Here is a 23192-nt window from a genome sequence, read left to right on the forward strand (position 1 = left end):
TGTTTCACTTTATTGTACTTGGAAGGTATCATGTTTTATACAAATTGAAAGTTTGAGACATCTCTGTGTTGAGCAAGTCTATCGACACCATTTTTCCAATAGCATTTGTTCACTTGGTATCTCTGTGTCACATTTTGGAAATTCAGCGTAATATTTCAAACTTTTTCATTATTATTCTTTGTTAAGGCGATATCTCTGCCAGTACAAATAGTTACTACTATGCATCTTTTATGAGAATGAACAGCGTGGAACTATTATGGCTTTACTCAACCATTAATTCAAAAAAATACTTATTGAGTCCCTTATTATTGTTCAAGGACTAGGTTAGATGCTGCAGGGCATACAACATCATGAAACTATAGTAAAATCACTATTGTTGCCATGTTGCAAGCTTTGGCTGAGCCTGGGTCTTTTTTGTGAAGTTTAAGTCAGTTAACACATAAATGTACTTGTAGGGAAAAAACATTATTTTATTTACTGATAATCACTAATAGCTATCGTTGAGATCAAAGGCTCTTAACTAATTATCTTTCACAACTCCTATAGCCAACTACATACTTGATATTTCCACTTAGGTACCTTGTATTCAAACCTCAAAAGTACTAAACTGAACTTGTGGTCTCACTGCCCAAATCTGTTCCCTCCATCATTAGTCTTCTACATCTTCACAGTCTCCTGCACTTGTTCACGCCAGTAATGTAAGCATAATCTTTCTCTTTCCCTTACCTCCCACATTCCTCTCTGGTGGGTCCATCAATGACTCCATCTCCTACTGCAAGCCATCACCATCTTCTGCTGTACTACACAATAGTAGCCTCCCGACTGGTCTCCCTGCTTCCACTTGTGCCCCACCCCTCCCGAGCCAATGCACTCTCTGCACAACAGCCAAAGTGTTTTTAGTAAAATTCACATTACATCACTTTCCTCCTACATAACCTCTACACAACAAATAAATTGTGGCCCATTTTATGTAGAGTAAAATCCAAATTCTACCATGGCCTACAAGGCCCTACAAGACCTGAATCCTGCCCATCTCTCTATCCCTCTCTGTTATATTTACCTTCTTGTTCACCACCATTCAGCCACACTGGCCTTTCAGTTGCTAAAATATAGCAAGCTCTTCCCAGCCCAGAGGGCCAGAGTATATGTTGTTTCTGTTGCCCAGAACACTCTTCCCTGTTCTCCACATTGCTGGTTCCTTCTCTTCCTTTAGGTCTCAGCTGAAACACTGCATTGCTGTTTCATAATTCTGCATAAGAGGGAAATGGGGCAGCAATCTGGTTAGAGCTGGAGAAGGGGAGTACCTAGGGAACTTGCCTCAAAGCTGTATTTGCATAGCAAACACACTGTCTTTACTTAGATTAAGTATAGATCAATAAAAAATGTCAATGTTTTCTTAAAATGCTTTTATTCATACTTTCTATAAGATTAAGAGAACATCATCCATCCATAAAAATATAATTTGGAGTGCCTTGGGGAAAGCAGCAAGCAATTCCAAAGAGGTTGGTGGGGTAGACAAGGACTAAAGAGATTTTTTAAATTTTAGCTTGAGGGTGATGAGGGTCTATTTGTATCTTTTCGGTAGGAGTGTGACATGATCAGACTTACAGGATTGAATGAGGACAGACTAAAGACTAATAAGTCAGTACGATATAATTATTATAGTTAACATTTATTAAGCATTTAATGTGTGACAGGTATTATTCTAGGGGCTTTCACTTATTCAAGTGCTTTATGTATATTAATTCATTTAGTCCTCACAACTACCCAAGGTGCTATCATACCCATTTTAAAGGTGAGGAAACAAAGGCATGGAGAAGTGATTTACACAAAAATTACAAAGCTAATAAGTGGCAGAGATAAGAGTCCAGTTCACAACTCATGCTCTTCAATATGCTATAATGCTCCCCTTCAATATAACAGTTTTTAGCAGTACCACAGGCTTGAAATTGCAAGGGTCTGATGGATGATGATAGAGGGGAGATATTCGAAAGAGATTCAGGAAGTAAAACCAACAATGTGGGGAGCAGGGGCACCTGGGTGGCTCAGTCAGTTAAGCGGCTGACTCTTGGACTCTGGATTTCAGTTCAGGTCACGATCTCAGGATTGTGAGATTGAGCCCCTGGTCCAGCTCCACACTTAGCAGGGAGTCAGCTTAAGATTCTCTCTCCTTCTCCCGCTACCCCTCCCCCTGCTTGTGTGCTCTAAAATAAATAAACAAATCTTTAAAAAAAACCACAATGTGAAAAGCAACTGTGAAGCATAAGGTAGAGAGGAATCAAGGATGATTCTCAGACTTCTGATTCGACCAACTAGTAGTCCAAAGTGCCAGACACAGAGATGGAAAGTACGGAACTCTGGTGGAAAAGACAGAAGTTATTAGACATTTCATGTTTGATGTGTCTGTGGGACAAAAAGGACTGCCAGGTGGCCATCAGAGATACTAGTCTGGAACTCAAGAAAAAGATCTGAGCTAGACATATAGATTTTGGAGTTCTCATACAAGTGTTAAAAGCTTAAGAAGAGCATGTGGAGGGGCACCTGGCTGGTTCAGTCGGTGGAGAATGTGACTCTCGATCTCGGGGTGGTGAGTTCAAGCCCCAGGTTGCATGTAGACATTACTAAAAAAAAAAAAGAGCATGTGGACTAGACAAACAGTCTGAGAACAGGGCCTGGGGAACATCATCATTTAGGGAAAAAGTATCCAGCAGTGAAGGCTGAGGAAGATGGCCAGAAAGCTAAGATGAGGGGAGAGAGTGGTGTCATGCAAGCCCAGGATGGAGTTTCAATAACGACAAAATTATCTGTAATCCCACTGGAAATCAGTCCTATGAAGCCTTGGAACATGTCTGTTTTGTGCACCAGTGTACCCCTGTGCCTAGAGGCCTGGCACATAGTAAATGGTCAAAAACATTTCCTGAATATGAATAAGAAAACAAACCAACAGTATCAAATACCACACAAAGTTCTGGGAAGACAAAGACTGAGTAAGAGGTGTCCATTTTATTTAGCAACCTAGGGTGTCACTGAGGATCTTGTTCAGAGCAGTTTCAGTGGAATAGTGGGGCAAAAGCAAAATGGAAGTGGCTTAAAATAGATGGCAAGAACACTTTCGTAAGTTACTTTTCTGCTTTTTAATTTAAAAAAATGTCTTAACAGTTGACGGGAGGTGAGGAAGATGCAGCCACCAACACAGCCCATTCTTGGAAGAACCTCTGTTACGTAGAGTAGGCGGGACCTGGAGCTGCAATTACAAGGGGGCACAAGACAAAAGGGCATTTTTCCTTAGGAGGGGAGGAAACTTGCTTCATTCACCGCCGAATCTCGGGGGCCTAGCACAATGCTAGCCATTTCACCGGCGTTCGAGAAAGCCTCGAGCTGGCTGGTGCCGGGCTCGCAAGACGCTGTGGAACACGGACCGGCGCGGGAGCCTTTCCTTTCAGATCTGGCAGCGACAATCAAGGCTCCGCCAGTCCCCGACAGCCCAGCGCCCTAGCCCTAAGCACACCCACCTTGGGCCACGAGGAAACCACAAGCCGGGAGCGCGGACATCGGCGCTCTCCAGAGACGACGGGGAATGGTGGCGAGGGAAGCAAAGCTCCGCCCGCTGACGGACTTTAAACGCCGGCGTCCCGGGATCCTGCTGGCCCCTCCCGAAGCGTCTCCAGCTTCTAGCACGCCTTGGGGCGGAGCGGAAGTGACGTGACACGCAGCGTGTGATTGGCGGAAGCAGAAATTGCTTTGCGGCCGGCACGGAAATTGCTTTCCTTTCAGCTTCCGCTCCTGGCCCATGTGAGAGACAGACTGCTGAGATGAGCGTGGTCCGGGCTGCAGAAAGGTGAGGGATAAAGACCAGAGCGGGGGGTGTGGGTGTCGTTGGGGCTGGGTCCCCCGGCTTTTGAGAAGTGGAAGCTGACTTTTAACAGACGACAGTAGTTCCTCTTCTAAGATCTCACCATTCATTACAATTTCCGCGATAACATCCTTGAAAAGTCCTTCTAATTTAATTTAATTCACTCCCTCCGCTCCCCAGCTTTTTAGCCTCCTCCCTGTTGGTCCTGGTGCGGCCTCTCCCTCTCCAGCTAATTCGTTGCACTTTCCTCATCACGTGACTCCTTTTTCGGCTACTGCCGAGGCGCGTTTCGACTCTCCGTGCTGAGAGTGCCTGCATTATAAATTCCCCTTATCTTGGAAACCTTCGCTGACTGGAGTCATTCGTGACATTTTCTCCTCTGATGTTTCATCCCCGCGCCCTGATAGGGGAACTAAATATATCCGTTCAGTAATGGTTGCCTTGTAAAGATTGGTACATACTGTTAGGTAATAGAGTCTATAATTTGGTTCAGGGTACCAGTCTCCTTAGTTAAGTACCTATTTTGCCGAGGAAGCCCCAAGAAAAACTGTTAACTCACCTGCCTTCGTCCAGTTCCCACTTTCCCCATTCCTGGGAACAAGTGATCAGCATGTCACTTTTGAGTAAGCTGCACCTATAAAGGTGTCTTCCGTTTGGAGGATGCTTAGAAATATTAATGGGAAACTGCCTTGCCTTAAGGGCCAGCAACAGTGCCTTCTGTCACCTTACCTAGAGTCTGACATTTTTACAGCCTCCCGGAGGTCAGTGGAAAATGCAGTACCAATCACTGAAAAGGGTTAGCTCTTTTTCATTCCATGCAATTCTACAGGGGTGTCACCACCCACTGCTCACCCCATGGGGGTGATGCCTGACTTCATTCTAAATTTAATGTCTTGACAAATTTCTGAAATGCCGATGTTGCTTGGTTTGTACCTCTTTCAGGGGATAGGGCCATTTTGTGCTTAAATACTGAAGTTATGTTTTAGAGATTGTTGTAGTAGAAGTTATTTCATTGATAATATTTTTCTTTTATCTCCTTTAACAGCCTTCTGGCTTTAAGCCAACAGGAAGAACTAGAGGATTTGCCCAAAGACTACTCCTTGAGCCCCAGTGAAGATGAGGTGGGTGACAGCTGCTAAACTGCCTTCACTGGTTCCCCTTCTGCCTCACAATTAGGGTAGACAGCACATTCCTAGACAGAAAAATGGTGGTAACATTATTTATGTTTTTTCAGGTCTTGCAAATAAATTACAAATAGTTATTTAGTGTTTCATGTATAAGTTACTGTATTAAGTGCTATGGAAATTTGAAGACTGTATAAGATACAGTTTTCAAGTTGCCTAAGTATAGTTGAGTATTTAAGACCAAAACGCATGGTCTTCATTATATGATTTCCCTATTACCCAGGTTTGGATTTTTGTAGAGGTATTTAATTACAAATCTTCAACTTAAGATGGCATTACATCCTGATAAACCCATCATAAGTTGAAAATATTGTAAGTTGAAAATGCATTAAATGTACCTAACTACTGAACATCATAGCTTAGCCTAGCCCACCTTAAACTTGCTCTGAACACTTACATTAGCCTACAATTGGGCAAAATCATCTAACGCGATGTCTATTTTATAATAAAGTGGTGAATATCTCATGTAATATATTGACTACTGTACTGAAAATAAAAAACTAGAATGGTTGTGTGGGTGTAGAATGGTTCTAAGTGTATCAGTTATTTACCCTTATGATCCTGTGGTTGACAAGGAGCTGCAGCTCACTGCCGCTGGCCAGCATCACAAGAATCATATCCATGTTGCTAGCCTGGGAAAAGATCAAAATTCACATTTGAAATACAGTTTCTACTAAACATGTCGCTTTCTCACCATCATAAAGTCAAAAAATTGTAAGTCAAACCATCATAAGTAATGGACTGTCTGTGTCTGACTGAAATACCCATGTACATAATTAAGCTGGCTCTCTAACAGATGCTATAAGAATTCCAACTCTTTTTTCTCTTGACAAAACTGCTTAAATTGTGGGGGTTTTTTCAATGTGAGTGTTTCTGTGTCAGATCATGCTATATATTCTATACAGAAACATTCTCATAGCAGTTTTCTTCTCAAGACTGATTAAGACAGGCATGACATTAGCTACAGATCACTAGACACTGTGGTCCTTATAATGAGGGAGTTCGGCTTTTGAAGCAGTTCTTTGAGCTTGAATGCCTGCACACTAGACCTCATCTGATTTCCCTAGTCCTCCACTGACTAAAAGAACAAGAGTTTTCCATGCTGTCTTTTCCTTTCCCTTATCGTTCTGATGGTTTTTCCTTTTCTGTGTCTAGGGGGACATTGATGGAGAGAGAAAGCATCAAAAGCTTCTGGAAGCAATCAGTTCCCTTGATGGAAAGAATAGGTAACATCCCCATCCGTTTGGACAGGTTACAACTAGCTGATTCCATGAGACAGATCTGCAACAAACATTTATTGAGTTCTGGGTCTCCTGGCTGACTCAGTCGTTTGAGCTTGAGCATCTGACTCTTGGTTTCAGCTCAGGTCATGATCTCAGGGTCCTGGGATCAAGCCCGAGTTGGGCTCTGCACTCGGCAAAGTCTGTTTGTCCTTCTCCCTCCTCCTCTACTCCCCCACTCGCTGTGCTCCTGCCGCACGCACTCTCTCTCCCTCTCAAATAAATAAATAAAATTCTTTAAGTAAATAAAGTCTTTAAAAAAACATTTATTGAGTGCCTAAGACAATGAAGACACAAGTCTCAGCATCATTATTAAGGGCACATACTTTAGAGACAGACTGTGTAGGCAAATTTTTATCCTCTCTGCACCTAAATTTCTTAAGCAAGATTAATAACATTACTTACCTCAGAGGGTCATCATGACATTTAAATGAGTTAATAAGTGTAGAGATCTTAAACCAATGTCCAGTGTATAATATGCATTATGTAATGGTTAGCAATTATTGTGTTAGGCCTTTGTACATTTGAGTTCTTAATCCATACTTATAGTCTTTTGAAGCGTTAGCTAGTATTGTGTATTTGAGTGGCTGAGTCTACATTAAGAGATGGTTAGACAACCAAGTCCAGGTTAGGAACAGATTTCCTGGTTTCTTTATGACAAAACGTGATTCTAGAAGAGAAATACATGAAACCAAAGCCTGTTTGAAGAGAGAAGTGCTTTCCCCAGCAAAATGTGGGGACGTGTACTACATTTTGCTTTGCCTAATTTCAGGTGGAAATTGGCTGAGAGATCTGAAGCTAGTCTGAAGGTGTCAGAGTTCAATGTCACTTCTGAAGGTAAGTTAACAAAGGAAACAATCTATTCATGGAGCTTGTGGAGTTAAAAGCAAAATGGTCACTTCACCCCCACCCCCCTGGAACTGTTTTTGATATGGCTAATGGATCATACCATAAATACTTACTTGTGAGTGGGTGAAGAAAGATAGTCAGATGCCCTTGAGTTTCTTCCATTTCTAGAAGAAAGCCTTAAAGGCCACAGTCAAGGTCTCCCACTGATGAGCTACTTCTAGGGTATAGGGACATGAATGAAGGCAGCTTCCTCTCACTAGCTTAATCACATTCATGATTTTATTTTTATTTCAGTTCTTACAGTGCCTCTTGCTGGAGCTCAGAGAAGTCAAGTTACTCAAGGGCCTTCCCCTAGTACAATGTTTCTCAACCTCTTTTCTTTATTGTTCCCTGAGAAGGCCTTTTAAGACTTTTTTTTCATCGCCTCTCCCCCACCCCACTCCCACCCCCATAGCCAGGAAATCAGATAACAAGGAATAAGATTTTTGTTGGATAGGGTTGAGCTTTGGAGGAACACAGAAGTTGGGAATATCTAAGATTTTTTTCACCACTCCCCCACCTCTAGAACCAATTTTCATCCCTTGGGTGGGTAAGTGATTTCTCCCCTAATGCAAATACATGATCTAGTAAATTGCAGAGTTGGGATTTTAACCTGATACAGAGTTTAGATGCCAAATCTTTTCACCATATTCACAATTTAGGCAGCTCCAATGAGTTATAGGCGTCTAGTAACCACTAATGTAACCCCTCAGAACAAATAACAATGTATTCTTCAAGCTTATTCATTCAACAGATACTTACCATATTTCTACTATGTATCAGTTTCAGGACAGTTTAGATACTGGGGCTACAATGAAGAATAAGATGGGAGAAATGCTTCATGGAGTCTAACATTCTAAAGGAAGATCAAGGGGGGAAATAATAAGGATTAAAACATGGTGATACAGTAAAGTGACTAAGTGGCTGCTTTAGTTTGGCTGGGCTGTGTCCTTTAAAATGATGCGATCCCAAGTATAAAGGGGAACCATTGGAGGATTTTCAGCAGGATCCTGACATGCTGTGATTTACAGTTTCAAAAGAGCACTTTGGCTGCTGTGTGAAGAATGAAGTGCAGTGAGGCAAAAGTAGAAGCAGAAAGACCAAGAAAAAAAGCAGATGATTTTTTAAAATAATTTTCTCCTTTCTTCCACCCTTCAACACATTTGGGAATGTAGGAAAGCGATGGTGTCACTATGGCTGGCGGTTAAAGTAAGAGAATTATTCCTACTTCCCTACACATTGGCCTGTCTACCAGCATTTTCTACTGACGTGTCTCCCTGTGTTATATTGAGATTTTTGCCTCACTTCTCAGTCTGACCAGAAGGTTTGGCCTTTCTGCAGGATCAGGAGAAAAGCTAGTCCTTTCAGATCTACTTGGGCCTGTTAAAACTTCATCCTCATTGGCCACTGTGAAAAAGCAACTGAATAGAGTCAAATCAAAGAAGACTGTGGAGTTACCCCTTAACAAAGAAGAGGTTGAGCGGGTGAGTTATAGAGAAGGTGGTCTATTAAGGGGAAGAAATCGGACTGACAAGGAAAAATAGGGTAAGAAGGGAAGGTGGGGGGAAACCTCGAACATGGGGGGAGAGAGAAATTGTGATTGCCACGGAGAAGATGAAAATGTACCTTGGAGGGAATGCATCCTGAGAAGTAAGCAAGAGCTACTCTCTAGCATACTGACTCTTTCTTGGGCTGAGAAACATTGGCTTCTGATTCCCTGCTGGTCCTTTGAGTTCAGTGCTTAATTTCATGGCTCTTTCCCTTCATGTACTTCGCCTGCTTCAGATCCACAGAGAAGTGGCATTCAATAAAACCTCACAAGCCCTCTCCAAATGGGATCCCATCGTCCTGAAGAACCGGCAAGCAGAGCAGCTGGTTTTTCCCCTGAAGAAGGAGCAGTCAGCCTTTGCTCCCATTGAACATGTGCTCAGTGGCTGGAAGGTGAGTGCCACACCAGAAAACTGCACCTTGGCAGGTGAGATTGATGTGATTGGACCTGGTAAACCAAAACCCCAGCGCAGTCTTCCGTTTAGCAGTCAAGGAAGGGAGAGGGGGGTAGCAAGACTCATGGTCAGTCATGCAATAGCCAGAATTTCTCTGTAGTCGCCCTTCATCCATTGGTAGCACACAGCACATGGTTATCTCCATGTTTTAGTGTGAAAGCATCTGATTGCCAGTAGAGAGGGAACAGAGTCATGTTTTCTTTTTCACACCCCAGTTTTTAAAAAGCTTTTAAAGCCACATTCTGATCTGGGGAAAATCAGGAACTCAGCAACATTACTGAGCCTTAGTAGGACTACATACGAGCAGCAAAACCAAAGGTTGCTTGTAAAGGACTACCACATGAACATATAACGTATCATGGGTCATGACCAGAAGTTTAGCAAGTAACTCATTATGACTCTGAGCTGCAGAAAATAAAAAAGTTATCTTAGAGCTGGGTTGTCCAAACACTAATCCCTGGCAAATTTTTTATTCATCTGAACTAACAAGAATAATTGTGAGTATGGCAGATGTACGATTACCAGCTCTTCTTTACTATGAGGTTATGCTTTCCATTTTAATAGTGTTGAAATAGCTTTTCTTTTATGAAATGATGGCAGTAGTAAATAATGGCACTGGGGGTGGAACAGTAGTTATGCCATTGTTGGTAATCCTGTGTTGGTCCCCAAAGCCTCAATTTTTAGTCTGAACAACTTCCGGACAATTAGACTTCCTTTTCCAATACGCATTGCTTATGGAGTCTATAATGGGATATTCTGTCTTAAGTAGGAATAGTCAAAAACAGCAACGCCCAAACTATGGATGGGCGCCCTGTTTATGCTTCTTCTCTGCATTCTAAGAATCCAGAAATAATAGTGTTCTGTGTGTCAGGAAGTTGAGCTAATTAACGCTAATCAAAGTAAACATGGCTTGCTGCCATAGCTAGACATTGAGCAAGTCGTTGCTTACTACGGGGATAAGCTCTGTTTCAGATATTATTGTTGAAGTCACTACCATTCTCTTTCTAGGATGCTTCCTTTTCCACATGAGAAAGAGATAAGGTTTAAAGCGTGGTTGCAGGATGGAAGGGAGACTTTAGGGGAAAAAAATTGAGAGGTAATACAATTTGTAGGATTCAAAAATAAAATGTATAGAAGATAATATTGTGAAAAGGCTGACCCCACCCCTGCCCCCCATCTGCTTATTTTTACCCCCATACTCACTTGGAAATAACCACTTTTGTAAGTTTTTTGTTGTTGGTAACCTAAGAGTTTCATTGCTATATTTGTGTTTACCATGTATTTTTTTAATCAAAAGAGTAGTAGTGCGCTACTACAATTCTTATGCACCTTGCTTTTCCCAAATGACAGCATTATCTTGGAGTTAGCTGGAAAATGCCTAGTTGGTTTTTAAACATGAGACAGTGGAGGAGTAGGTTGCATTAAGAATGGTCCAACCTCTGCTTTCCGGGAATTCCCCGTGCAAGACAGAGTGGACCCCCCCCCCCAAACGCTATACCATTTATTCTAAGATTCATTTTTTTAAAGATTTCATTTATTTTTGCGAGAGAGAGGGAGCATATGTGCACAAACATGCGCATGAGCAGGGGGAGGGGCAGAGGGAGAAACTGACTCCCCACTGAGCAGGAAGCCCAATGTGGGACTCGATGCCAGGACCTGGCATTATGACCTGAGCCAAAGGCAGATGCTTAACCAACTGAGCCACCCAGGCACCCTTTAAGATTCATTTTTGAGAAATTAGGACAGTATGGCACAGAGAAGTAAGGAAATGCTTAGGTCAGGGCATGCTTTCTGGTTAGCAACTGAGTTCTCTTCTTACAACTTAGAATGCAAAGTATCAAGGACTCTGGAGATTAAGAATCCAAGAAGTCTGAACTATAGTTTTGGCCCAGCTTCCTAAAATTCCATTTCACTCCGAAAAGATTTAAATGGGATGATGCGTGAGAAAGCATTTGTAAACTGTAAAGTGCTAGAAATGATGTAAGGTACCTTCCCAGCCCCTAGCAGCCTACACTAGTGTTAACCAAATGTTCTCCTCAAAACCTTAGTTTCTCAATATGCCCTCAAAAAGGCAGGATTCTGTTGCTAGAAAATGTTGCATGCCCCTGCTGGAAATTGGCAGTTCATGATATACACTAGCATTTTAAAGGCTACGAGAAGACAGTAAAGAAACCTCTTTGACTTACTCTAACGCAGAATGTACAAACGAAAATCAAATAAATTTAATTTTAAACCTTAAAAAAATAAAGTAAATCTTGTTAGCTGATGAGGAACTTGCTTCGGGAAGAGCTGTCTCCACTGCTGCTTCTGTACTCTTACCTTCTTTCTCCACTACCCTACTGAATCTTCTCTCAGAGGGCATTAGTGAGAGGCCTCTGAATCGCCAAATCCCAAGCCCTCTGAGGCTTCAGCCTATTGGACGCTATTGACACATCACATTGGTTAAAAAAACCAACAAACAAAAAACTCTCCTCCCTTGGCTTCTGTGATAACATAGTCTGATTTTTTTATCTATCTGACTTTTCCTTAGTTCTTTTTATTATTGCTCTGTAAATTCCGTGGCTTTTGGCTTTCACCCATATATACTATAGATCACTCTAGATGCCTTCTTCTGAGCTCCAGTCCCATATTCCATACGACCAGTAGGCCTTGCCTGGGTCTCCCATATGCACCTTAAACCTCACACAGAACAAAGTAAGCTTGGCATTTTCCTTCATTCTGTAACTTAGTCAACAGCATAACTCCCTACCCGGTCCCTTAGGTTGGAAACCTCAGCCATCTGATTATTCTTCTTCCTTCTCCCCCTCCTTTGCCTCCCCCTCCTCCCCCCTTAACTGCCACCCCTCTCCAGCCCACATAGTGGGCTACTCCTGTAAACTTTCTCCGTAATGCCTCTCAGATCCCCAGTTCCTCTTCTCATTTTCACCTGTCATTCGGCACTTTACATATAAACCCTTACATGATCGCCAGGACTTTCTTTAGGAAACACAAAACTGATTGTCACTCTCCTGCTTAAAATCCTTCAAAAGGCTCTCTACTCATAGAACAAGACAGAAGCGCCTGGTGTTCTAGCTACACTGGACAAAACATTTTCCCTTACATATCTCTCCATATATTTGTTTTTATTTACACTCATCTTCATTTGTCCCCTCCCCGCCCTTACAGAATTGTACTTAATGCCCCAAAACCTAATTCGAAAGTCCTTCCCAAGCCTAACCCACCCCCTAGTCAAAGTTAACTGTTCACTTCCTTTGTGATTGCTCCTGTGGACTAACATGTGACCCATTATGTTGCCACTGGTACATGTGTCTCTGAAAGGCTATGAGCTCTATGAGGACAGGAACCATCTTAATCAATTGTGTATTCCTAGCATCCTGCGCCAAGTGCCTGGAATGTAGCTGCAATCAATAAATGTTTGTAAATTGAATTGGAGGGAGATTACAACATTGTAATATAAATCATTTTGTAGCCTGTGATTGATCAGTACTGCAAATACTAAAAATGGAGGAACATGCACCTTTACCATTCAGTAGAATAGGTTTATGGTTGAATCAATAGTGCCGTGTAACATGTGGTGATCTGTGTTTATGCATTTGTCCAGATATTTGTAAGTTTAATGCATACCATGATGTATATGGCTGTTGAAGAAAACCATATATAATACATGTGTGAGGTTTGAAACTGGCTCTGTTGCTTAGGGCTATCTTTGTGCCTTGCCAAGGTGGACAATGGCGTAATCAGCCTGATTATTTTAACCATCTACACAGTATTAGTCAAGCAGTAAACAGCATCTTTTGTTGACTTGTTAAGTAACTGGTTCAGTCCATTCATTTCATATATATAGACTGCCTAGCATGCAAAGTTAACTGGAAACTAAGGGATTGGAACCAAAATTAGAAAATGACTAGAGTTAAATTTGAACTGTCAGGAAGCTAAGACCTAACCTCCCTTTTCTTCTAGAAATATTCTTTAAAGGAGGCTTATATGAGTCTTCAATTCCTAATTATACAGTAATACACATACGTACTTCAAATATACGTAACACAAGGACCATTTTGTTTTGCCACTATCAAAACTGACAGTTTGGTACTGCTGTTCCTCCATCCTGCCAGCATTTTCCTTAAGGGCATCCTGCTTTGATATTTAAGAGAATGGTATTTTGTTTTACATATTTTGGTAATCTGAACAGAGTGATCCCCTCAGTAATATTAAAGAGTAGCTTTGGAATCCCTTGCTGAAGTTGTCGTAAATCCGAAGAAAATGAGGTTTTATCTATACCGCTGAACAGCAAGACTGGAACCCTTTCTCTTGCTGTAACAGCCAATCCTTTCCAGTTTGTGATTCCCATTCTAGTATTATAAAAGTAAATGGTCCTAGGATTGTAAACAGGGAAGCTAGGAGCATGGCTTAAGACTGAGAATGTTCTGTTACCTCCTTAAGGCAAGAACTCCCCTGGAGCAGGAAGTTTTTAACCTCCTCCATAAGAACAAGCAGCCGGTGACAGACCCTTTACTGACTCCTGTGGAAAAGGCCTCTCTCAAAGCCATGAGCCTGGAAGAGGTAAGTGTAACAGGCCCCTTGATACATCCAGATGTGCTCTGTTCCTCCCAGTATTTGCCCTCAAGTCCAGGAGTCACTGTGAATGTCATTCATTGTAGGCTAAGATGCGCCGAGCAGAGCTTCAGAGGGCCCGGGCCCTGCAGTCCTACTATGAGGCCAGGGCTCGAAGAGAAAAGAAAATCAAGAGCAAAAAGTAAGGAGGCCCCTATTGAAGTGGTCATGGGTGCCCTGGAAGAAAGTGATGTGGCTAATCATGAGTCCATAGGAAAGAGCCTTTGACATAGCAACTGGGGTCATGTGGAAGAGGTCCCAAATAGGAGTGACTAGCATTTTTTTTCTCAGACCAACCTCATAGTTTTGCCTGCTTCGGTAGTGCCCTCTCCTCTGGCTTTGGCTTTCAATCTTGGTTTGCTAAAAAGAGGACTGTTCAATTACTTTCTCTCCCTTCCAGGACATCACGGAGTGGTTCTGCAGAATGAGCTCTGAATTCTACAGCTGTTGAGGCCAGTAGGGCTTCCTTCCTGCCTTTTTGCCTCTTTGGAACTTCTTCTACTCTTGCCTTGCGCTCTAGAAGCAGAGGGGACTCTTTGCTCTGCAGAGGTGTGCCCCTGGGGGCTACAGGGGACGGAGAGGCTTGCCAGTCCTCTCAGGTCCCAAACTGGTTCCCTATAGTCAGCCAGCTCTGTGATGTCCATTCTAGCCCCTGCATAGGGAAACCCCTTGGGGAGCGGGGACACTTTTGTGTGTGGCATCAGTGTTTCAGCTAAATCCCTGCCCTCTCACCCTGTAGGTATCACAAGGTTCTGAAGAAAGGAAAGGCCAGGAAAGCCCTCAGAGAGTTTGAGAAGCTGCGGAAGGCCAATCCTACTGCAGCACTGGAAGAACTGGAAAATATCGAGAAGGCCAGAATGATGGTGAGGATGCCTCTCGCCCCCACCCCTTGAACCAGCTTTCCCCCAGAAAGTGGTAAGGATCTCACTGTGCCCTTTCTTTCCAGGAGCGAATGAGCCTTAAGCACCAGAACAGTGGGAAATGGGCCAAGTCAAAGGCAATTATGGCCAAATATGACCTGGAGGTAAGAGATCATCGGGGTGAGAGAAGAGATGGAATTGGAGGACAGAAAGGAAAATCAGTCCCTAAGGATGCTAGCAGAAGCAGAGTTGGGGAAGAGCCCTGAGGAAGAATGGAAAACCAGGATTCTAAACAGGCATCAGAAAATCTCTAAGGCAGAGAGGAAAAGAACCAGGAACAAGGTGGAAAAGGAGAGATGAAAGGGAAACAGCATTGAAGGCAAGTCCAGTTAAAGGGGAGAGGAGCTTTTTTTTTAACCTTGTTTCACGTGTTGATTTCCTTGAGGACAAAGAGTTTGTCTCCCGTTTTATTCCATAGCTGTTAACACAGTGGTATATGTGCAGTTTAAACAGTAGGCACCGGTAAGAAATACTTAAGTCAAATTGAGAGGAGGCAGCTTTACACCAGGAAAGGTGTCGTTCTAGTCACTAATAGACAAGGCACTCGTGCTGTGATGTCTTCCTCCAGGCTCGCCAGGCTATGCAGGAACAATTGGCCAGGAACAAAGAACTGACGCAGAAGCTCCAGGTGGCCTCTGACAGTGAGGAAGAGGAGGACGGTGCAGAGGGAGAGGGTGAACTTGTCCCTGATGCAGTGAATGAGATCCAGATGGATGCCAATGGACCGAACCCTTGGATGCTCAGGAATCACTTGAGAGGCACAAAAGAGGCCAAAGTCCAGGACCCCAAGAAACTTCCAGAGCCTGTGGCCCATGAGGCTTCTGAAAGTGAGAAAGAAGAAAGACCAGGGGCAGAAGAAGAAATTTTGTTGAATGAATTTGAGGAAAGGCGATCACTTCGGAAAAAGTCTGGGCTCAACCAGGACACCGAGCTGGTGAGCAGACAAGAGCCAAAAGGTGAGTTGTGGTAGATAAGAATGGAGAACAGCCCAGTGCTAGTGCTGTGGATGGATCAAGAGGAAAACTGTCCACGCACACGTGCTACAGAGTGATTAGGCTCTAGGGACTTGCCAGAGAATGCCATGGGCTCCTGAGGAGAAGACAGATTCGTAATAACCATTTTCCTTCAAAGGCATTTAATACACAGTCATTTGCATGGCTATACAAGGTGTATTTGGACATGTTTTCTGCTCTTAAGGGCCTGCGGTCATCAGAAAGACAGAACCACTCCATCCTTGAAGTAAGGGCAGGAGCTAACGTGACTGGTGCCCACAGACCAGACCCAGCTGCATGTGGTAGCACAGCAAGTCTGAAAGTCCGTTCGTACCCACAGACACAGGCGGATTTTGAGGCATTACGAAATTTCTTCGAATTACTGCTGTAGTTTTCAGCTTTGTTTGTAAAGTAGGAGTGGCATTTTTAGCACTTCATGATGTCGGTTGATATGTGCCAACGTAGGGGAGACTTTCTTGACAGGAATGAAGGACTCCACAGGCTACGTGGCAAATTAGAATTGTCACCCCACACTCCGACTCGATTGTATATTATATTTTGTGTTATTTTCAAGAGATGTTTATATTAGCAACCTTAGCACCGTTGAGACAGGTTAGAAAGCTCCCATTCTGGGGAGAAAGTCTGCTTAGGAAACTACATTCAGAAATTGTCTGGCTATCTGGGCAGATTCTTGGTCTGATTTTATTTCCTATAAAAATAATGCGTTCAGATGATGGCAAGAATCTGGTTTTCCATGAAAAACAGTATTTTGAAAGAGCTGTCATTTAGAATGTATTATAGGACCTTTACTTAGGGTTCTCAGCTGGAGACTTCTGGGATTAATAGTTACCAGGAGGCTTTTGGAAAGCGGCACTGCAGGCTGAGATCATGGGGGCAGTCTTTATACAACCCCGGGACACCAGCCTTATTGTCCTGCGCTTCCTCAAAAGCTGGTCCTCTTGCTAAATGTATAGAGTAGTTGGTTCTGGTATGAAAAGGTGGATTTGGATTTCCTTGGATGATAAATTAATAGAATGTTCCCAAATCTTCAGGCAAATAGTGTCCTAAAATAGTGGGAATTTGTGGACCCCGAATAAAATGAGCCAAGGACCTTGGTCCTTGCGGAATAAACATACATGTGTCCAAAGGGAAGATTTAAGTAGCTTCTCAGAGGCTTCAAGCCAAAGCTAGGGAGCAGGATGAACTTGGAAAGGGAGGCAGCTCGAGTCAAGCCAAGAAGAGTTTAGAAGTGTGTCACTGCCATATTTCCCTCAGGGCTCTCAGGGCCTAGTGGTATTTGCTCAGATGTTGCTGGTGACTGGAAAATGCCAAGCAACCTGACTTGGCCACAACAGATTATGAAATGCTGCTTTCAGATAAGATAGTGCTGGATTTGGTTGGGATGAATAGGAAATGACATTGTAAATTATAAATATTAAATCACATTTTTATAAATTACAAGTAATTACAGTGACGGTGCATTCAGAGGCTACCAGTTAAAATGGCTTTTTTAAAATTTGGAACTTGGGGCCTTCTCTCCAAGTGGGGTTTACTGCAGGGGGAAATTAAGCCACAGTTCCAGTTACACATTGAGTCACTGGCATAGCTGGGATTAGGACCCAGGACATCTGCTTCCCAACATGCTGCTTTTAACTACTAAACTCTATTGCCTGCTACTTAATAGGCAATGATTAGTGAACTCTGCAAGAGATCTAGCGAATGGAATCCTCTCTCGCCTGTGGTACGGAGCCCCATGAATGGGAGCACCTAAGTGCTCGTTGTTGAGTGTGTTCAGTAAATGTTCATTGACAAGGCAATTTCCAGCCTCCTTTTCTGACAGCTTTCCTTTCTTCCCTCAGATTCTAGCAGCCAGGAGGTGCTGTCTGAACTGAGGGCACTGTCTCAGAAACTCAACAGGGAAAACCAGCAGTCTGGGAAGCAGAACATGAGTTCCACGAGGACAGTTCCGTCAGTCCAGAGGGAGGAACCTGCCGAGGTAGAAGAGGAGCCCCTGTTGCTGCAGAGGCCAGAGAGAGCACACACCGTGGAGGAGCTAGAAGAGCTGGGCAAAGAAGAATGTTTTCAAAATAAGGAAGTCCCCAGGCCTACGGGGGAAGGGCAGCAGTCGGAGAGGAACCCAAATAATCAGCCTGGTACTCCCAAGGAAAAGAAAAGGAAGGAGGAAATGATTGACCTACAGAACCTCCTGACCACAAAATCTCCTTCTGTGAAGTCTTTGGCAGTTCCCACGACAGTAGAGGAGTTGGTGAGTAGAGCCAGGGGCATGGGCCATTGTGGGGGATCAGAGCTGGTGCAGAAAGTGTCCTTCTTGCACAAGGAGTAGAATCAGTGAAGTTTTGTTGGGCTGGGGGCACATGTCAGTAGTTGAAAGGTCCAGAATAGTATGGGGCCAGGGTGGTCCCAGTGACCGTTCAATAGATGCCAGTATGTGAGTGCTGCCGAGACTCCCACATCTTAAATCCTGAGCCACCAAACCCTCCCTGGGGCAATTCTAAAACTGCCCTCAAAGGAAAGAGGGAGGCCCTCAAAGCTCTGACCAGATCCCAGGCAGGACAACTCAAAGGTGAGTCATTGAGCTATTTACAAGGTTGTGCTCTGTTTACTGGGATCTGAAATGGTCCAAGACTGCCCGATTAACTGAAACTGCTCGAGTGCAGAGCCCTGGCGCCTGTCTTTTCAGAGATATAAGCCAGAGGACACCCACATTCTGGCCAGGCCACTTGGAGCTCCCCCTCCTAACACAGGCCATTCCTTCCTCCATGCTGCAGCTTCCTTACTGAAAGTTTAAAATTGTGTCATATGATAATAAGTTAGGGATATTTACCCTGGAGAGAAGAAAATTGGAGCATGATTGGCTACCGATCCGTTTATATTGCAAGACCATCATTGTTCAGCGCTTTCCCCCTAGGGGGCGCTAAAATGTCACAACCCAAAATTCAAGCGTTCTTGCCAGGAACCACCGCGGCTCTTCCACAGCTCTCCAGGCAAGCTGTAGCTCTCACTCTTCTTTCTTCCCAGGAAGATGAAGAGGAGAGAGATCAAAAGCGGATAATAAAGGAAGCTTTTGCCGGGGATGATGTCATCAGAGACTTCTTGAAAGAGAAGAGGGAAGCTGTGGAGGCGAGTAAGCCAAAGGACGTGGACCTGACTCTGCCTGGCTGGGGCGAGTGGGGTGGTATGGGCCTAAAGCCCAGTGCCAAGAAGAGACGCCGGTAAGAACAGGGAAGAAAGCCTGTCAGAAGTGCACCAGGTTCTCCCACTTCACCCTCATGCATCCTCCCTGCCCTTTTGACTGAGTCCTTAATGCTCTTAGTCAGACGTCCTGCCGTTCTGCTTTCCAGGTTTCTCATTAAAACCCCTGAGGGTCCTCCAAGAAAAGACAAGAATTTGCCAAATGTGATTATCAATGAGAAGCGAAATGTCCATGCAGCAGCTCATCAGGTGAGGGAGAGAGAAACCCTTTGCTGCCTAGCTCTCTTGCTTGAGAAGAATATTCTAGTGCTCTGTGGTCAAGAGGGATACGTAATCTTGACCACAGAATCAAAGCTGTTCTCTTTTTCACTGACTGGCTCTGAGATGAATAATTCCAGATCAATTCTGGCATTTTAATTTCTAACTGAGAAGAGGTTGAGGCTTAAAGGAAAATCTTGGCAGCAATGGTGAAGCCCCGAAATTTGAGTTTTCAGCTAGCGCCCCAGATAATTCCAATGCAGACAGGTCTCACCAAGCTAAGAATTACCATTCCTCAGGCTTGTATTTGTAGTCAAGATAATTTTGAGAGGCCATAGGTTTGAGCTGCATCTTAAGAAAAATGAAGATAAACCGGTACTCGTTTAGGACAGTGAGTGGAATTAAAATTGTGTCCAATGACAAGCCAGGAACATTTACCCAAGAGAGAAGCAAACTAGAGCATGATCGTGGTCTTCAAGTATATTGAAGGCTGTCATGTGGAGTGCAGTCACATAAAGTAGTAGTTAGGGGGAGAGCAGGGAGTTCAGTTCTAGGAGAAACTTTTGGGGACACCTGGCTGGCTCATTCGGTAGAACATGCGGCTCTTGATCTCAGGGTCATGAGTTCAAGCCCCACACTGGGCGTGGAGCCTACTTAAAAAAAAAAAAACATTCCACTGGTCCACAGGGAGAATGGGTTGCCCTTGGGATATGAGCGTGTGTAGAGGGGGACTCCAGAATGAGACTGGACTCAGTGATTTTTATGTTCCCTTAAATTCTGAAAGTCTGTTGACCCTGAGACCTGTCCCCAGCCAGCATAATATTTAAATGAGTTGTAGTTTTTTTCTGAAAAAGAGGGGGATCTGTTTAATAGGTACAAAAGAGAAGTAAGAAATCATCATTTCAGTGATACTCTACTGATCTTATTCTGTGAACCAGTACCTGTGGAAACTGAATTGTAACCACTGTAATCCAGTTGGAGATCTATAACCACAAAATAGGCAATGATCAGGCAGTTACACGATAAAAGAGAGAGAAAAGGTGTTAAAAGAGTGCTTCACCAGGACAGGAAGGGCAGTGTGGACCTCAGTAAAATCAGGAGTCTTGCCTTTAAAAAAAAAATACAGTCACAGTAAACTGACAGTTTTCCAAGAATCTCCCTGATTTTCCTCATCTTTAATAAGCTATAGACTGCAGGTCCCAGCATGCAGTAGAATAAAGTGTACTTCAAGCAGAAGGAAAAAAGAAAAGCCTCCCAAGACTGAATATTTTGCCCAGGTGTTTTTTTTTTTTCTCTTACTTTACGTGACAGGCACAGATCTAGGCAGCAATCCCACTAAGGCATAGACATTCCCTTAACCTAAAGAAAATCTGCATCCTTCACTACCACCAGGACCACCCAACAGTATTCAGCTTCTCAAGTGTTCCACTGAATATTCTCCAAAGACTACTACTGATTTTTTAACTTCTTGATTTTTCTGCTTATGTTTTCTTTTTCCCCTCTTCTTTGGACTTCAGGGGAAGTTTTAAATATCTAAAGGTAGCATTGTTTGGAGTGGAGAAGAGTACTAGACAAGGAAAGGAGCCCTGGGTTCTATTCTCTCTCACTGCTCATAATTTACTTGGGTAAATCATTTTCCCTCTCCAAGCCAAATTCTGGGTCCAAGGGAGATGACCTTTGCCATTATCTAGGGCCTTCCAGCTCTGACATTCTGTGATGCCAAAAGAGGATGAGGCTAACTAAGCATCACAGCCTGGTGTAGTTCAGGATTCAGGGTCAACCTCTGGGTTCCTTAAAACGTCAGTCCTGTGTATCAAGGAGAAGAAAGCAAGGGATTAAGAGCTGGAAGAGGGTAGGAGGATCACAACATTCACAGAGACCCACAAATGCCCAGACCTGTGTTCCAGTCACAGTATTGTATAGGAAGACCCACTAAGGGACAGCAGACCTGGAGCTACTATAGTGTTCCTACACTACAGGGGCAGTGTCAGGGTGGTTTTTCAATTCCTAGATTGTTAGGTAAGCCGGGGGGAGTGTCTAATCCGAATTTGTGCCCTCCACTCCCAGATGTCCTCAAGCAGATTGGAACGTCTAAGGTTAGACTGGGGGCATTTGGGATGCCTTGACATCTCAGTAGCTTCACTTACCGCAGCCACATAGGAATATGGCCTGGGCACTCTTAACCAGTTGCCATTAGAGTTTTCCAGCTGCACCCCAGGCCTGGCTCGTGACAAGTCACTCTTCCTTCCTTTCCAGGTGCGGGTGCTTCCATATCCATTCACCCACCATCAGCAGTTTGAAAGGACCATCCAGACCCCTATAGGATCTACATGGAACACGCAGAGGGCCTTCCAAAAGCTGACTACGCCCAAGGTTGTCACCAAGCCAGGTCACATCATTAAGCCTATAAAAGCAGAGGATGTGGGCTACCGGTCTTCCTCAAGGTCGGACCTCTCTGTTGTACAGAGGAATCCAAAACAACTCTCCATACATCACAAAAAACAGCTGAAGAAAAACTCTGTAGATTGAATTTCTGGAGGAGTGACATCTTGGTGCCCAGAACTAGGAGCCTCCTACTGCTCTTCCATTGGCCGGATTTGACTCCCAGCTGCAGGATCAATTCCCAGACTGGCTTAGCACACTCTTAGTGTAGTTAAGCCACATTTTAGAAATAAATGCATTTTTATCTATTTAACTGGAATGTATTCTATGTCATCACAAGTCAGGACACCTTTTGGTGCTCGCCATGGCATTTCTGCAGTCACACTTGTCAGGAAACCTCACTTTCTCACCAAGAATTATGTAGTTAGTCCTATATTAAAGTAGAGAGAAGTTACCAGAGCCTATGATCTTAAATACATATCAGACATGATCCCCTAAAACACACTTGAGTCAGGGATAATGACTAAATACCCTATACTCTTAACCTCTGAACCTTAAAAGCAGCATGCATGAACCATGCAATTGGATTGGGCCCTGGGCTGGTCCTCCAGTGGTGCTAAAGCTGGCCTTAGCTTTAGTCCAGCCACTACTGTTGTTTTCATGTGGGAGCTCTGAGCTTGCGGGTGTTGTCTAAAGTAGTTGGCACTTCTTTTCTCATTCTTAAGACAGTTTTTACCTTTACCTTAAATATGAGGTAGATGAGCTTCCAAAAGTAAAGCTCTGTTCCCTTTCCTTCCTAACTCAGGACCAGCCTCTCTCTCCAACTGCTCTATGGCAGTTCACCGGCACTTCTCAGCTCTGAAGAACTTGCCTGTCTTTGGTTGACAAATATATATATAGAAAGAGCCCCTGCACCTGGGATTTCTAACAAGGAATTGGAGAAACTTACTAAGATTCCAAAAGGACATAACCACTACTGTGCTACATTCCCTGGCCCTTTAAGTCCAAGATGTGGGTTCATTTCTGTGTGTCTACAGAGCCCTCTGAGAATTTGATGGAAGTTATGAACCCTCCCCAGAAAAATGCACAAACATATACACGATTTTACACACAGTTTGAGGAACTTTACAGACATTTAGAATCCCTGGGCCAAAAGCTCTGCAGCTCCACGGAGTTTTCTTTCGCAATCCTCCCCCAAATGGATATGGCCCTGGTTTCCAAGCACACCACTCTTCAGATCTGTTCCAAAATGTTTAGACCTCAAAGGTAACTAGTCCTGATACCTTTATTTTATAGGTGAAAGAATGCAGAGTAGAGTGATATACCCAGTGCTACAGATTAATGACTAGTGTAGGCGCTAGGAACCCAGACTAACGCCGAAGCCAAAAGCCACACCATAAATTTCTATGAAACTCCCGATGGTAGCTGCGGGGCTCTTAACACCATTGCGTATTCTCTCAAGAGGCAGCCCGGGGCTGGAAAGGGAAATGAGTATGTTGATCGTGTTTCGAGCCCAGGATGTATTTTGTATTTTTAAGTTTTTCATTGGTTTGAGATTATCCTCGATCAGCTTGCTGGGTGACACTTAAGTAGCTAGTGGGGGGGGGG

At 43.7% G+C, this 23192-nt stretch overlaps 1 protein-coding gene across 2 annotated transcripts; it reads left to right on the forward strand.

Moving 5' to 3' along the window:
* Positions 1-3709: 3709 nt before the first annotated feature.
* Positions 3710-21897, forward strand: UTP14A (UTP14A small subunit processome component). Of its 2 annotated transcripts, XM_002918586.4 has the most exons (15): positions 3710-3838; positions 4899-4974; positions 6193-6263; positions 7090-7154; positions 8547-8689; positions 8991-9146; positions 13649-13768; positions 13867-13961; positions 14559-14682; positions 14766-14843; positions 15308-15695; positions 17591-17997; positions 18771-18964; positions 19094-19193; positions 21459-21897. In XM_002918586.4, exons 1-15 carry the CDS (start codon positions 3813-3815, stop codon positions 21729-21731), a joined length of 2316 nt encoding a protein of 771 aa, XP_002918632.1. In that variant the 5' UTR covers positions 3710-3812; the 3' UTR covers positions 21732-21897. The 2 variants fall into 2 exon arrangements, with proteins under 2 accessions (XP_002918632.1, XP_011222434.1); XM_011224132.3 differs by lacking the exon at positions 19094-19193 and having other exon boundaries at positions 21459-21676.
* Positions 21898-23192: the final 1295 nt, after the last annotated feature.

This window comes from Ailuropoda melanoleuca, unplaced genomic scaffold, assembly GCF_002007445.2.
Source record: "Ailuropoda melanoleuca isolate Jingjing unplaced genomic scaffold, ASM200744v2 unplaced-scaffold10390, whole genome shotgun sequence".
NCBI classification, from domain to species: Eukaryota; Metazoa; Chordata; class Mammalia; order Carnivora; family Ursidae; genus Ailuropoda; species Ailuropoda melanoleuca.